The sequence below is a fragment of the Pseudopipra pipra genome, chromosome 4, assembly GCF_036250125.1.
Source record: "Pseudopipra pipra isolate bDixPip1 chromosome 4, bDixPip1.hap1, whole genome shotgun sequence".
Taxonomy (NCBI): Eukaryota; Metazoa; Chordata; class Aves; order Passeriformes; family Pipridae; genus Pseudopipra; species Pseudopipra pipra.
The window spans coordinates 4,038,762-4,055,242 of record NC_087552.1 but is presented as its reverse complement, the minus strand read 5'-3'; the positions used below and the strand labels follow the sequence as shown (position 1 = coordinate 4,055,242).

Below are 16,481 nucleotides of genomic sequence, written 5' to 3'. Positions count from 1 at the left end.
GAGGGGGAAGAGAAGTCCACGTGTCCGGCAAATGTCCGAATAGTTGTGGTAGAGATCTCACTTGATTCACTTATCAGTGGTAGAGATGAAAGAGGAAAGAAAATGCTGATACTTTACAGGTAGAAAGGGAAAACCCCCAGGACTATTGCATTTGCTTAAAAAACCAAAACCAACCAAAAACAAAATGAAAAAAGGTATTTTTTAATTTTCTCTCATTCCCCTGCTCCCGTGATTTTGCCACTGACTTCCATGGCACCATAAAGAGATCCCTCTGCTTTTTCTTCTGGTGTACAGTGACATCTACAGAGTGGAGCACAGCAAACAACACTTTCCCATTTAGTGCCACATCTCTTTTTTGACTGTTTTGTTTTTATGTATCATTACTTGAAACTCATGATTTTTTGCATTTTAATGCATGTACAGTATTACTTGTCTTTGTACATTCCCATAGAAACACACCCTTTTTTTTCTTTTACCCTGACAGAAATGACTTTGACATTTGGAAATGCAGTTTACACACCCAAGCACAAATTCCTTTCTCTTGATGGGTAAACTGTCTGGTTCTACAGTGAAATGCACTGAAAGATTTCACCTTTTTTGAAATAAGTTTTCTTTCACAACTGTGTTGTTTTCATCAAGAAGTGGGTTTTTGGTGCTTTTGGTCAGTGCTTATTCTGAAATTATCACAGATAGCTTTATCATTAGATGTGTTCATTATTGAGGTAATGATTTACATGATTTGAAGAAAATACTAAGATGTAAATTCCATTTAATTAGTTAATAAATCAATAAGGGTACACACAGAGCTTTTTTGCAGAATTTTTCTTTGTTAGACAGAATCCTTAATTCTGTCTCATACATTTTTGCTTGGTTTACTTTGTCAGTTTATTTTTTTCCCCTTTTTTTGTCTTTAAGAGGTAATTTATTAGGTATGTGTAAGAGTATAGACACCTGGGCTCTGAACTTCATGGCATTTATTTTTTTATTGTTTTTGTTCATGCTTTTTCTGTAAAGGTCTTAATTGTGGTATTTCAAAATATAAACATTTGGGGGTAATTTTTCTTAGCTCTTGGATAACGTTAAATGTATCAAACTAAGGTTTAAAATTACTGAATCAACGTATATAAATATATCAGAAGTTGGTTTAGTCTTGTTTTTTTCCCCTACCAGGTCATATAAGCTAATAATATTAACTGCAAACCAGATCCAGGTCTCATTAAACTAATACAGCAGAATGCTAATCAGAAAATTGCCAAGTAATGACCAAACCCCAGAACTTTTAAACCTTATTAAGCGATTGTAGCTGATGAGCAGGGTTTATAGCCAAGGCTTTCATGTCTGAAAAACAACCCTGAGAGTTTGCCAGCTGGCATTATGGGTTAATTTGGGGCAAACTCAATTTTCATAGAGGAAAGAACACAGTAAAATAATATCTCAGTGGAGCAGGAGGGAGCACTTAGAACCCATGTAGTAAAAATGCACTCGTCTGTAGAAAATCCTTGGCAAAATGCATTAAACCCTTTGGAGAAATAAATGAGTAAAATAGTCCCTGTAAAGTATAAACAAACTATAGAATCTATGTAAGTAGTTAATGCTAGAAGACAGGAGTGAATTTCTAGGTGTCCAAAGACTCCAATAATATAATAATGTGTGTAAGAAAATGTGTGTGATAGATGAAATATATCCATTCCTCAAGAAGAGACAGAATAATTAAAAAAGTGCTAGTGTGATGTTTTAGCATTAAAAGGCATTGTCAGCACTTTTTTTTCTTCTAGGGGTCTGTTCTGTGTCCATACTCTTGACATTTCTTATGCTTGTGTTCAGAGATTTTTAGTTGGGATTGAAAGGAGTGAGAAAAAGAAAGAAAAATAAAAACCGTAGAGTTTCACAAATAACGGAGCAAACTTCCATTTTTGTAGTGGCTTCAAGTCTGACTTTTCTAACATTAAGAATAATCACAGGAATCTTAGAGTTGCTGCAGTTATTAGGGAAAGGGGCACCTGGAAAATGTCTTCCATTAGCTGTGGGTTTTGGCAGAGGCTCTAAGCAAGCGTGGTCAGTGCAATTAAACTGCCAAGTGCTTGAGGTGCTGGACTTGTTTGCTGTATGTATTTGCCTTCAATAAATATTAGTATTTCTCCTAAATCTCCTGCTCCAGCTGTGCCCCTGACATCATTTAAACATGAGTGTAGCATGTGACATGACAGCAGGGGGGCAGCATTTAGGACAAAATATGAGCAGGTTCCGTAGCAAATACCCATTTGCAATAGATTTGCAGTAGATCTCTTCAGGAAACGTTCAGTCTGACAGAGAAGGCAAAAAGACCTGACTCCAACAGATTTCTCTTAGTGAGCTGTAAAAATTACCCTTTGCTGGAAAAAAATCAGCCTGGAGCCCTAAACTTTCAATGCTTTCAAAACTTTGTAGGCTTTTGGTCTGAATCCTTCTCTTTTTTTGACAAATATCAGAATACGGCCTGTGAACTTGTAAATTTAGCCCCTGGGGAGATCCCTGGGGTTGAGCCAACCCTACCACAGATTTTGGGTGAACACTGAATGATGAATGAACTCTTAAGCAACGATCTCCAACAAGAGTTAAATCTGACTTAACCCTTTCTAGCTCAATTTGATTTCAAGTTTGCATTGAGCTCTCTGTCCCTCTTCATGTAGACACCCCTTTATCTTGTCAACCATGGGGAGACTGGACCGATCCGATGCAACCGGTGCAAAGCTTACATGTGTCCCTTCATGCAGTTCATTGAAGGTGGGAGAAGATACCAGTGTGGATTTTGTAACTGTATAAATGATGGTAAGTGGTATTTCTCTGACCTGTGATTCATCCGAATTCCATAACACTATAAAGAAACTGTATCGCTACAATGATTTTCTTCACTTGCTGACTTGCTGAGAAAATAGTTTAGGGAGATGCAGTAACTGGGCTTATTTCACAAATGAAAAAAATTACTTCCCAAGAATAATACAGGATAAAGAATAAAACATTTGTTCAGTCTGATTTAAAAAAAAAAAAAAAATATGTATGGAAAACAGTGCTGAGTCATGAAGCCCAGTCTGGTATGATCAAAACTTTATTTTAAAATTTTACGTCAGCCCAGGATACAAAGCTGCTTGTGTTAACTGAAAGCAACTTCTGTGTGGAAAACGTTAATTTCTTTAGGAAATGTAAATGTCCAGCAAGAAGCAGATATGTAGAACCATGTTAGCCTTGTCCTGTCCATGACTGTGGTTGCAATGGTTAACTGAGCCATTAATCTTACTGTGACAAGTGTTGGTGTTCACAGAAGATACCATGCCATATTTGTTCAAGTGTGCTGCATGTGACTCATAACTGTTCTTGTGCTCTTGGCTAAATCCCAAATCTTTGCCAGAACTAGCCTTTCTAGACATTTGTATCAAGTTGGATTTGCCCAGCTGGATCACAGGGGGATAGTGCTTTCCCTAATACAGTCATCTTTTCAACTCTGACACGTGAACCTCCACAGACTCGCTCCAACCGTGTTTCTGCCTCGAGCTCTGATGTTTGTGCAAGCCTAGCAGATAATAAATTTCATAGTTTGTTAACTCTCATAAAGGGAAATATAAAAGCACTGGGAACACTTTAAGAAAGACATTTATGTTGCAGTGTCATTTTAAATCATGCTTTGTATTACTACAGTGTCTTTTGTCCAAGTCAGAAAGCGCTTATTAAAAAAAAAAACAACTTTGATGAGGACTAAAAATGGAAACAAGGTTGATATTCTCCTCACACACTTGCACTTTTACAGGCAAAAATGTGAAAAATAAGCATTCTGAATATGTATTCATTGAGGAACAAGGAGCTAAACCCCAGAGGTGACTCTTCCCCGAAGTGACTCTAAGCCTTAGACTGGCTCTGTTAAATTGTTGATGGCAAACCCACTTGATTTCCTACTTTTTACCTGTACCTGCAGAAGGTTCCCAATATAATGGACCTGATGCTCTCGTACACTAGGCCAGGGCTGTGAACCTTGTAGTGCTATTTCCAGTGCAGTGGTATTTTTGGATAAAGCAGGACAGGCTTTAGGAAAAGTTTTATTGCTGTCCCTCTGCAGAGCTCTGGCTGTGGTGATTTGAATCAATCTGATGCTAGACTGTATCTGCTAACAAAATAGTCACTGTTAAGTCTGTATCCTGTGGGAAAGAGGCTCCTCCCAGTGGGAACGACCTGGGTCAGTTTTACTGGAGAAGTGTTTAAACTCTTCCTTTGATCAGAAAAAGAGGAGCCTACATTAGTACCTCACATCTGCTGAAAGAATTTGTTGTGTTGTTCCCCTCCTTTCCAAATTGTAAATGTCTTTTCCCTGGTTCTTTTGTTGGCTTGTAGTCCCTTCATTCTTCTTTCAACACCTGGACCACATGGGCCGACGGATAGACCACTATGAAAGGCCTGAGCTGTCCCTGGGATCTTATGAATATGTTGCTACTTTGGACTATTGCAGAGTGAGTATTTCCAGTATGCAAACCAACGTTATGTCAAGGCAAACAAGCTCCTTTAAATACTTACAGTTGAGTAAATGCACTTGTGAGCATCAGAGTCCAGGAACGTTCTAGAAAATGTAGATACATGTGGAGAATGTAATGTTTTGTTCTTTTGTGCTGCAGAGTGGGAGACAAACAAGTAATAATAACAAACAGCACAGCAAAGCCATGGATCACCAGTATTTAATGGGGCATTCATTTGGTACTAGCTGGTGTATTGCATTGTTTAGGGGATATATTTGAGATTCTGATGAATTGTTGCATTTTAGGTGTATGTCTTCTATGGATTCTGAAGACAGGCACACACATAAATTGCCTTCCCAATACTGAAAACCTTAGTAAGGGAATTTGACCTTGTAATCTTTTCCCGGCAAGAGTAGTTTTGGTGTTCTTACCAGTAAGTTACAATGGAATGAGTTCTCTCTCCTAATACTGATTCACTGAAGGACTCAATCCAAAGCCCACTCAAGTCTCTGTAAATATTTGTAGTTAGTTTTATTAGAGAACTGAATTTGATAGTTCTGGGATCATAAATTACTTAAATTTTTCAAACTTTAGCTCAGTTTACAAAACTGCAAGTGTGATTTCATCTGACCACAGCACGGACATATTTTTCTGTTCTTGCTGAAATCAGGCAGAATTTTCTCCCTGGGAGTGGCGTTGAGGTCATGGTAAGGTTAGGAAAGGCAACTGGGCCCTACGAAGTCTTGAAGGAGCTACCAGTAACTTCCTCAGACCATCAGATTATTGCTGGTATGAAGAAAATGGACAGGTTTAATTCTCCTTTTTGACTAGGGCACTGCTCCAAATCCAGTGAAATCCCTGGGATAACCTATAAAGATTGGATTGAAACCTGGGTTAAACCACAGAACAGAAGAGAACTGTGGTGGTGAGGCATTACAGAAACACAGTGGGGGATGCTCAGTGTGCATCCAGTGTAGCTCCATCAAATTCTGAAACCTCTTGTGTGCTGAACGGCTCTGTGCCATTTCCACCCTTCTTTTTCTCTGCCAGCTTGTTGCAAAGACCCATCCATAGACTTACTGGAATGTTACAAAAATGAAATCTCCTATGGAATTAACAGTTACACTGGAAATGCCAAGTCATTAAATGTTACAGAAGTTACCATTATTTTATAATTCACTTTTCATTTGGCTCCGAGTTGTAGAGGTTTAAATATTTTATAAATCCAGTTCAAGACCAGAACTGAGAAGTCATTTCCTTTTGTGCTTATCAAATGACAAGGATGAACAGCCACAAAAAATGTTAACAAATCCCAGCTGGTTTGCATTATTGCACTCCTGCTTAGTGGATGTGCCGAGAGCACGAGCCCTTGTTTCTACCATATATTTGTCAGAAATTAGGCAGAGATTCTTTATGAATGGTGATCTGATACAAGAGTTTAGAAGCAATGTTTGGTGCAGTTTCTGAAACTTTAGGATTCAAGTAAACAGAACAGCTTTGAAAAATGCTGCCTGGTTTCAGTTCACAGGAATTAATCCTGATTTACACGAGTCAAATGAGTGCAATCAAGGGTATAATGTTTAGTTTAGTCTAAAGTGTGCCAGGGACTAAGGATAAGTCATAATTCAAGGGTTAGATGAATTTTTCTTAGATGGAGTTTTCTGAGGTTTACTTTAACAAGTATAATTTGCTTAAGTAGTCAGAACTCTGTATGAAGGCAATGAAACCATATAATGAAAAAGCTGTTCTGAATTTGACACCAAGTAATGAGCACTGCCCTCTTAATGGGAATTAGGAAAACTCATTTTAGGGACTGTGATGATTACTGTTGCTGTGTTCACTTTATATGATCTCCCTAGGTACACCTCTAAGCGCTCCTTTTTTTCTTTTAAAACAAAACCCCCTTCCTCTTACTCTTTCTTCCTTACAGAAACCTGTGTCAGTACTGTGTGCATGATCTGTGTGCCCCTTACACTGTGGATAAGAGGAACTCCCAAAGGAATCCATACCAGCCCCAGCCCCATGCTGCTGTGTGTGCAGCAGTTACATACATGGAATGTTCCACTCCCATGCTTTGATTGTCTTACAGAAATCAGCTTACTCCTGAAGGTACACTTTGCTGTCCACAGTGTGTTGGAGTGTGAGACAGCAAGGCAGAGACAGGATGCAGCCAATCACCACTGAGTGCTGCAGAGAACTGAGATGTTTTAATTCTGTTCAGTACCTAAGTTGTGCTTTCTGTTTCCCGATTGGTTAGAAATCCCTTAAACAGCTGTTAGAGGAAAAATGCTAAGAAAAGCTGAATTTCAGCATTAACAAAATTATATTCCATCTTGCTATAGGGAATGCAAAACCATATGGGTTTGCCAAAAGGCAAATTTGTTTAAACACTTGAATTCCAGCAGAAAATGTTTGTGTCACATCTTATCTAATAAGCTGTTATCCTTTAGATATTTTGTTCCATTAGGATGCTGTTTTCCAATGACAATGTTTTATTCCAGGGCTGGACTTTACCCAATTCGTGTCAGCTTTCTGCAATAGTCCCTGGTTATGATTCACAGCGTTTTCCAAACAACACTGTATTTACATTGCTTTTTATGGTACCACCTGTACAATTTTCCTCATAACAAGACACTGTCTAATTTTCCCTGTGAATGTTTTTTTTTTTTGTGTAGGACAAGAAGCCTCCAAATCCACCAGCTTATATCTTCATGATTGATGTATCCTACAGAAACATAAAGAGTGGCCTAGTTAAACTCATATGTGATGAGCTAAAGACTCTGCTAGATAAACTTCCAAGGTAAAGAAACAGAAGTGTGCTTTGTTTAACTCACTACACTGCACTTCTCATGAAGCAGCTCGGCATGTTGAAAGGCAAAACCAAGCTATAGAAAATGTCAGAATTTACAGTACAGGCATTTTTGGGGTGATAGTGACAAAATGTTAGTTTTTAGCTCTGCTGGCAGTTGTTAGACCTTGATGTCTGGGTTTACTGTATGAACAGGAAGACTCTGCCATACCAACTGCACATGTAGCTTGCATTCTTTTCCTTTCTTGCAGTGAACTCTAGTGGTGTTTTCAGCTCAGTCACAGCTCATAGTTTTGACTTTACTTGCTGCAGTTGTGTTTACTGCAGTGCTGCTTTTCTCATTAAATTAAACAGGGAAATACCCAAACCAGAGTACTTGAGAGTGGCCACTCTCTTAGAGCCATAGTGTTGGTGCCTTGTATCTTTAGCTCTTACAGTTAATAAGCAAAACATTTAAAGCATCTTGCAGCACTGCAAGACTTTCTTGTCCTGGTTGGTACCTGAGAGGAGAACAACTCTTGTGGGCAGCAAACATCTTATGAAATACAGCACATGTGCTTTATGAGAATGAAACACACATGTAGCAGTCTTGCTGCTGATCAGTATTATTGACAGGGTATTATTTTAGTCCAGTGTAGTATGGGTTTTAGTGTATAGATATACTTTTCAATAAAGATTAAACAGTGATGACTGTTTAATAAAGATTTTATAATAAAGACTTTAATAAAGATTAAGTAGTGAAATGAGAGCAGTGAAAGACTCAAAAGTGATGTAGACAAGGTGTTTCTTGTCTGCATATAAAAAAGAACTTCCAAAAAGAAAATATATTCGAAGTGACAATACTTGCAGAGGGAGAACACACTTAAGAAATGGAGAGAGCAGTGTGAGGAAGGGTGTGAGATAAGGTCCTTGGGATAATCTGGGATATGCAATTCCAGTCCAGGGCGGGGGGGTTCGTTTGTCAGATGCCCATGTAAGGCCATCCTCAAGTACTTTTTCGTTGAAGATTACACTGGAGACACAAGTATTCGGTATTATCCTGAACATCTCAGAGCTTTCCATCACGATCAGTTATGACTCTGAAGATAATAAGAGGCCTGAGTGGAGTAACAAAAAGCAGCTGGCAGTTTACAAACACCTAGGCTTGAATAGGGAAAGTTGAGGAAGAATGAAAGCAAGTGTATCTACATCACAAAAGAGAAACATTTACCTTTCTCCTCACTGGCACTCTGCAGAGATCTGCTGCCAAATAATGTGGGCCAAAGTTTTCATGTCCACTGAAAAAAGCAATTAAAAAGAAAAGACAGCCAGGCCCTTTAGTTTCCTCAGACTTGTCTGTTGTCCTAAACAATATTAATTTAAAAAAGACCAACATAAGGCATTCCACCAAAATTTGTGGTAAGACTTTGTGCTGAGGCACAAACGTCACTGTGTTCATTCAAAGGAAGGACTTAGGGTAGGGAAGTGATCTGTGTCATAAAAAGGTCTTGCTTGCTCAAATTTTAGAGCAGACATGTTCAAAATGTGTTCCAAGCCAGAACACAAGAGAAATCCAGAGAAATGTGTTTATAGAAATTGTGCTTATGAGCTCAGAAAATCACCATAATGAGTTGTGCAACTATGATTTTAAGGTGCATGACTAAAACAACATTTGAATGCTTTTCTGTACATATGATTCCTTGTCAGACTTTAAAAAGAACTAAATGCTGTGTGAGCTCCACAGGCAATTGTCTGCTGGTCTTTAAATGGTGATAGATCTTGGATGAAGTGTGGCAGTGCAGACATGGGTAAGAGCAGTTATCTGGAAGAAAGGTCCCAAACACCTGCTGTGTAACACCTTTGGGACTAGGATGATGTGGATGCTTCCCTTTGACAAAGGAGAGTGCTGTATGTATAGAAATGTAATAGTACTTTGTCCTCCTCAGGCTCTGGGATGCTCTCCACCAATCCCGTTACTAAGAAGGCAGTGCCTGATTGCTGAGAATGATTTGGAATTTACATCCAGAAGTGATGCATCTGTTTGAGTTACTGTATCTTGGAGGAATTACTTAAAATGCTTCTTTATGCAGTGTGCTCAATAGAGAATATTGATTCATTTTGGGTCAAAGTAGCCCCTTTCTCATCCAGCTGTGTTCCCATAAAATGCAAATGGCAGATTAACATTGTAGACTGATGGCAGAGGTGGTTTGTAGAAGAGTAAAATTATTTCTCTGCCAAGGGCAAAGTTTTAGATAAGGCTGTGAAACTGCCAGTGGAGGTTTTTGTGGTAAAGGGTTAGTTTGGTGTTTGCAAGAGAAACCCTGCTAGAAAAAGGTGCTGTTTTATTAGTAATTGAGACCAGTTTTTGACAAGGATTGCCTTTTAATGAATGCTCACTGAAGTGAGGACTGCAAACCTGGTAAAGGGCTAACTGGGACTGATTGGTGGTGCTGCTACTGATGGCAGAACGGGCTGGTGCTCTCAGGAGTCATCTCCACCAAACCACCCACCAAAGTCACCAGATATTATTCAAGCCTGGTTCTGCTCTGATTGGGCATCAAGCATCAGTGGCACTGAACTACAATGTGTCCTAAATAAAGACTGTTTTCTCATCATATCTTGTAACTAATTGTCCTCTTTTTTCCATGTTTTGATGACAACATGGTTTATTCTTTATCTTAGGGACTTTTAACTGTTTGAGCAGGATGCACCATTGATGTAAATATATATTTCTTTAAAAATAAACAATAGAGCAGTTGATTTTATCAGGGTGTTTGAATTTGACCCAAGGCAAAGACTAAGGCCATTACATCTGCTTGGTTGTTGTTTGCTTTGTTGCTCCCAGCACAGATAATGATCAGAGAGTGCCTTGCATGTGGAAGGAATGCTTTTATTGGGAGGTCAGAATTTCAGAATTGTAACCACTTGGGTTTTGTTTTTCTTACAGAGAAGAGCAAGAAGAATCCTCAGCAATTCGAGTTGGTTTTGTGACTTATAACAAGGTCCTCCACTTCTTCAATGTAAAAAGCAGCTTAGCTCAGCCTCAGATGATGGTGGTCACAGATGTTTCAGAAGTTTTTGTTCCTTTGCTGGATGGTTTCCTCGTTGACTTTGAGGAATCGCGATCAGTTATTACCAAGTAAAGTATAATCATTCCTTTTGAGACTAAGATGTGAATGCTTCATGATATGCATTATGCCTTTTAGTCAGCTGGGGTTAGGGGCATACATGTATCTGTGGCAATACTTCAGAAAACAGCAGATGCTTCAAGGGCTTTATTTCTACCTCTGAGGCAAAGAAATAGTGATAGCCATCAAAACTCGTATTATTTTTGTAATATACATTTGCATGGAAAATGTCTTCCTCTGTGAAGACTTGGTATGTTACAAGGTGTGTTTGGGGATGATCCTAAATACACTGCCGAGTTGAGACATTGATCCTTTCTCTTTTGTAGCTTGTTGGACCAGATTCCAGAGTTGTTTGCAGACACCAATGAGAGTGAGACCATCTTCGCTCCTGTTATCCAGGCTGGCATGGAGGCACTAAAGGTTGGAACACTCCTCTCGGGAAGAGAACCAGCTCCAAATTGGGTTTGCTAAAAGCCAGTCCCATTACAATGGGAAATTAGGGAAAAAAGTCATTGTTTCCAGCACTGATCTGTTATTCTAACAATTCTAGCTTTAGTCAAAATGAAAACACTGGCAAGCATAACATCTGTTCCCAGATTTTCTTATTGAGGGAAACCAGTCCCTAGAATCTATTCTACACCGAAGGGATGTTTAGGAGAAGATGAGGAGCAGGAGTCAGTTTGTTGTTGAGTATTTGGGAGAAATAAAGAAGTGTTTAGTCACTGCAGCAGAACCAATCCATATTCTGGGTGTTTGCACAGGTACCCAGTCTCTGCATGTGTGAAGGGCAGGAAAGTCAGTATAAGATACAATTTTGCTCTGCTCCTTCTCCTGCTTCTGCAAAACTTCTTGTGCAAAACAGGATATTTATGACTGTGGCTGAACTAGGTGGGATTGGAGGGTTTCTGTTTGACAAGTTCTCACAGCTTGGATACAGCTGGCAGTGACTCCAGGATGCTGCCCAGTCCTTTTCTGTATGTCCAGGACACCCCCTGAAGTGCTGACATTTCCCTGGAGCACTGCCAATAAACACACACCACCCTGGGTCACCACAGGATTTGTAGGGGCAGAACAGTGCTGGTTTAAAGTACTTGATTTATCTGTCAGCTTTGTATGAGTAAAGCATGAACTTTGAGCAGATTCTCAAATCTGTTTCTTAAATACTAATTTAATACCTATTTTCTTGTTATTTATTCATACTGCCAGCAGATACGTGTCTGAATGCTTTCCCCTAATACTTGACTTCTACAAAACAAACTTAAGGGCTCTTAATTAAGCTTTTTATTTAGCTCAGTATTTTTAAGTTATAATTTGTAAGGATTTTCACTGGGAATTAAGCATCTGCATATACCTGTGTACAGGAATGCAATTGTGACTCATCTATAAAACCATATTGAACTGAACTGAAAGAAACAATTTTCCCGTTAAACTACATTTTCTTTTCATTTTATCTGATTTTAGTATTTGTAATTTTTGATACTTGTTGCTCATTGCATAATGCTTGTATCCAATTGGAAAATCTCTGAGAGAGGTACTCCCAGTTCTGCCCATCAAGATTTTGGATTCCTTTGTAGAAAGTACTGTAAGAACATATCAGGCAACATACCTGTGTGCTGGAGTAAGATATTTACTGACAGAAAAGCCCCAGTTTGTCTGGGAACTTACTTCCATCCAGTTTTTATCATTTCATTCTAAGTGATTTATCTAGCTCTGAGGAACTCACAGAAAATTTACAGTGTTCTCTGAGAGACCCCAATGTATGAATATTAGGCTTGTTAAAATTGCAGTAACAAACATGCCAATATGGTATCTTTGAAACAGGCTGCAGAACGTGCTGGGAAATTGTTTATCTTCCATTCTTCATTGCCAACTGCAGAAGCACCAGGGAAGCTGAAGAACAGAGATGACAAAAAACTACTCAATACAGATAAGGAAAAGGTATTTTCTACTCTGAGCTACCAGGGGACTACTGTTACACTGATTTTCTCTAATAGGGCATTGATCTTTGTTCATTGATGCCTCTTTAGTGATTAGTTCTCCAAGAACGTACTGAGGTGGTTCCCTGCAAACATGGGCAAGGGCAACATGTGTTGATCATAGCCATGACTCACTTCAGACTTCCTCTTCATCCTTTTATCTTCACGTGGCCATTTTGGTTGTGGTTAGTACCTAATGTGATGACACCTGTATTTTTTATTCCTGTGCAGATGCTCTTCCAGCCCCAGGGGAATTGTTATGAGGCCTTAGCCAGGGATTGTGTGGCCAATGGCTGCTGTGTGAATTTGTTCCTCTTCCCAAATCAGTACGTGGACGTAGCCTCTGTGGGCCTTGTCACAATGTACACTGGAGGAACACTGTACAAGTACAACAATTTCCAGGTAAGTGGTGCACATCTTCCTGCCTTTCGGATAGTAACACCTGGGGGGGAGTTGTTGCTTTCCATCTCAGTTCAATGTGTGCTTGGACATTTAACATAAAAGCAGAGTCTGGAAAAGTTGGTCATCAACTCCAGGGGATAAAATTCAAACTTAGAAATGACAGATCAGGCTCAAGTTTGTGTCTCAAAACAGTAATAAGCTGGTTGGCATCTTAAAATCCTGCCTAGGCTGTGGGATTAAGTGCAAGAGTGGATGTTACTGGAGCTCGTTTGGTTGAACAGAAATTCTGGATGTGCAGGCCTAGTGGTGAGTGGTGCACACCTGTGTATGTATGATTCTGATAACAACAGGCAACGTTTGAAATCTTTCAGAGGACTTGAGAGCTGGTAAATGTGAACAGATTTGCTGGGGAGGGTCGCAGGGAGGGTGCTGGCTCACTGCTGAACTGCAGCTTCTCCTCCTGCTCTGCACTCACAGCTCGATGGCGACAGCCCCCAGTTCCTAAGTGACCTCAGGAGGGATATGGAAAAAAAGATGGGATTTGATGCCACGATGAGGGTTCGGACAAGTACAGGTAATGGGACCCATGGGAATAAGCATGAATGTTAAATACAGTGCTGTGCACATCATGTGTAAGATAAGGCTGCTTCAACTTCATTATGTACTGCTTCAAAAGCAATTGAATAGACTGATAAAATGCATGGATATGTGTATATATATTTTCATATATATATGTGTGTATATATATATATACATATATATATGTACATATACACACACACACACATCCTGTATATTCCTCCTTAACAACTGCTTATCCAATCTGAGGAAAGCTTCTGATCACTGTGCACACATCACGGAATGCAAGTAAGTTGTATAAAAAGGTGTTGCTTCTGGACAGTTACATGTTCCTTATTTTCACACTAGTGACATTACTGTGTCTACTTTCCAAGCATCCTTTCATTCATGCTTACCTCAAATGCAAACACACACACAGGCCAAGCCAACAGTGCAGAAGGTCTGCACTGTCTGTCACAGCTTTTCCTTCTCACCCAGCTGTCACTAATGCCATCAGCAACAACAGCTGGTGGCACCCACTGAGGCTGCAAAGCCTTGAGACAAAATGGTTCCTGCTTCAGCAAGTAATGTCAATTTTATGTACCATTTTTTTAAATAAAATGCCCCATTTTAATCTGGCTGTAGGATTCAGGGCTACGGAATTCTTGGGAGCCATTTACATGAACAACACTACAGATGTAGAGATGGCAGCGGTTGATTGTGACAAGGCAGTGACAGTGGAGTTCAAACATGATGACAAACTGAATGAAGACACTGGAGCCTTGATTCAGGTAAAAAAGTTTAATTATAATGTCATGTAATGGTGAGCAAGAACTTCTGCAGTCATAGCAGAAAAGAAGTGATGGTGTAGGACTAATGGGAGCAAGGCACAACTTGCCATACCACCACTAATAAAAGGTGTGTTCCCCTACCTCTGTGCTACATGTTCTATTCAAGGACACCACTATGCTTTCTAAACACTCATTGAGACCTCATCACCTGTTTATTTTTTCCATTTTATTATAAGTAAGTTTATTTGGAGTACAAGATTCATTGCTACTTATATGGCAGTTGTTATTGCTGTGGCACTCATTGTGATCTTTCTGTTCAAGAGCAGTCCTCTATTGCTAAACATCACTTCCAATGTTACTGTAGGACCTTTTTATAACTTTAATAACTTTTATAATTTTTAATCTACTTCCATAAGAACTACAGGTATGTAGCTGCCAGCAATACTGCCAGGCTGTGCTGGCTCCAGAAGGCATTTTATGCCTTTGATGCACCGAGTGGGTGGTTCTTGCCTGACAGCAGCCTTTTGTTTTGCAATAAGAAGCAAATGGTGGTGGTTTGTGTGTGTGTTGCAGTGTGCTCTCCTTTACACAACGGTGAGCGGGCAGCGGCGCATCCGCATCCACAACATAGGCTTGAACTGCAGTGCCCAGCTGGCTGATGTCTACAGGACTTGTGAGACTGATGCACTCATCAACTTCTTTGCTAAGTCAGGTAAAGTTACAACAGACCAGTTTGGTTTCCTTTTTCAATTTGGGTGGAGGACGGGGAAGGAAAGGGGCTGAAGTGATTACCTAGTGGGAAACCATGTTTTGTACCTTGCTGCTCCAAGTCTGAGCAACTCTTGAAGTCTGAAACTTTCCAAAGAGAAATAAGTTCCTATTGCAGACAAACTGCCATAGAAGCAATGCTGGTGTGTAGGTAATGCACAGAACTGTGCAGGCACAGTAGTGCCAATGGACATCCTACCACAGTGTTGGGGGTTTGGTTGTCTGTAGGAGGGGCTAAAAACCAGCCACCCTCAGGTCATTAAAATCAGAAGCTATAGCAGATAATAGATACTTTGAGAGGCTGTGTCCATCTCCATGTACCAAGCTCTTCTGTGTTTGTAGCTTTTAAAGCCATTCTGAGCCAACCCCTGAAGACGGTGCGGGACATCCTGGTGAACCAAACCGCTCACATGCTGGCCTGCTACAAGAAGAACTGTGCCAGCCCTGCCACTGTCAGCCAGGTAAAACCCACACTGTCCTCCCCAGCCAGGCTCTGCCTCAGGTGAACCCCATCCCTGCACCATTAGTGCTGACAGAAAGGAACATCTCAGGGCAGATTTGTGCTTTTCTTTCAAGTATAATTAATGACAGGTGAGATTAATGTTTGCACTTAGAGCACCTGGAAGCTGTTGTTCTGGAACAAAAGGCAATGCCATTGAGGACACTGATGCCCATATTCACACAAAGGGGCTCAGCCAGCCAGGGTAGAATTACACTCTGACTCACAAAGCCTTCATTTTTAATTGTTGTTGAAGATGTTTGTAGTATTCTAATTTTTGACAAGTAAGACTGACTGATTTGTTTCCTTTTAAATTATTCACTCATGTCCTGGTGATTTAACTTCACGGAAGACACAGGCTTTTACATCCCATGCAGTGCCAGCAGTAATCACAAGTGTGGGCAATGAATCGTTCATTGTTAGTGAGGCCCGAATCTGTCAGAAACAAAACCAGAACCACTTATTGTGAACCTTTATTTCTCTCCTTAATTTTTCAGAGAATTCCCCTTTAATTTAATGCCGAAAAACAGGCAGGGGTTACAGGGAGCTAAGAGCAGCTAAGACAAGGGTTTATGTGGCAAATACTTGGTGTCTGTTTTCTCAGCTGATCCTGCCGGACACGATGAAGGTGCTGCCCGTGTACATGAACTGCCTGCTGAAGAGCTGTGTGCTGGTGGGCAGAGCCGAAATCCCAACGGATGAGAGAGCCTTCCACCGCCAGCTGGTCATGGCCATGGGGGTGGCTGACACCCAGCTCTTCTTCTACCCCCGCCTGCTGCCCATTGTGAGTCTGGAGCGAGTGAGATAGCTTGCTTTTGCTTCCCTTCCCTTTTTCCTTCCCTTCTTCCTTCCCTTCCCTTCTTCTTTTTTATCTTTTTCTTGCTTTTTCTTTCATTTTCTCCATTCCTTTTTCTTTTTTCTTGTTCTTTTTCTTTTCTTTTTTCTTCCTTTTTCTTTCCTTTTTCCAAGTTTTCTTTTTTCCTTATTTTTTATCTTTTTTTTTCTTTTTCTATTTTCTTCCTTTCTCCTTTACTTTTTCCTTTCTTTTTCCTTATTTTCTTTTTTTCCTTTCTTTTTTCTTTAATTTTTTTTC

General features: G+C 39.9%; 1 protein-coding gene across 2 annotated transcripts in view; it reads left to right on the top strand.

The window, feature by feature from the left end:
- The window catches only part of SEC24D (SEC24 homolog D, COPII coat complex component), a 53,378-nt gene that overhangs the window by 24,547 nt on the left and 12,350 nt on the right, over positions 1–16,481 (top strand). For both annotated transcript variants that reach the window (XM_064651410.1, XM_064651409.1), the window contains exons 9-20: positions 2,670–2,808; positions 4,360–4,475; positions 7,154–7,278; positions 10,214–10,405; positions 10,721–10,814; positions 12,216–12,332; positions 12,602–12,772; positions 13,250–13,346; positions 13,976–14,121; positions 14,695–14,833; positions 15,232–15,350; positions 15,993–16,172. In XM_064651410.1, the coding sequence (XP_064507480.1) occupies positions 2,670–2,808; positions 4,360–4,475; positions 7,154–7,278; positions 10,214–10,405; positions 10,721–10,814; positions 12,216–12,332; positions 12,602–12,772; positions 13,250–13,346; positions 13,976–14,121; positions 14,695–14,833; positions 15,232–15,350; positions 15,993–16,172 (1,635 nt within the window). The remainder of the gene's footprint in view (positions 1–2,669; positions 2,809–4,359; positions 4,476–7,153; positions 7,279–10,213; positions 10,406–10,720; positions 10,815–12,215; positions 12,333–12,601; positions 12,773–13,249; positions 13,347–13,975; positions 14,122–14,694; positions 14,834–15,231; positions 15,351–15,992; positions 16,173–16,481) is intronic.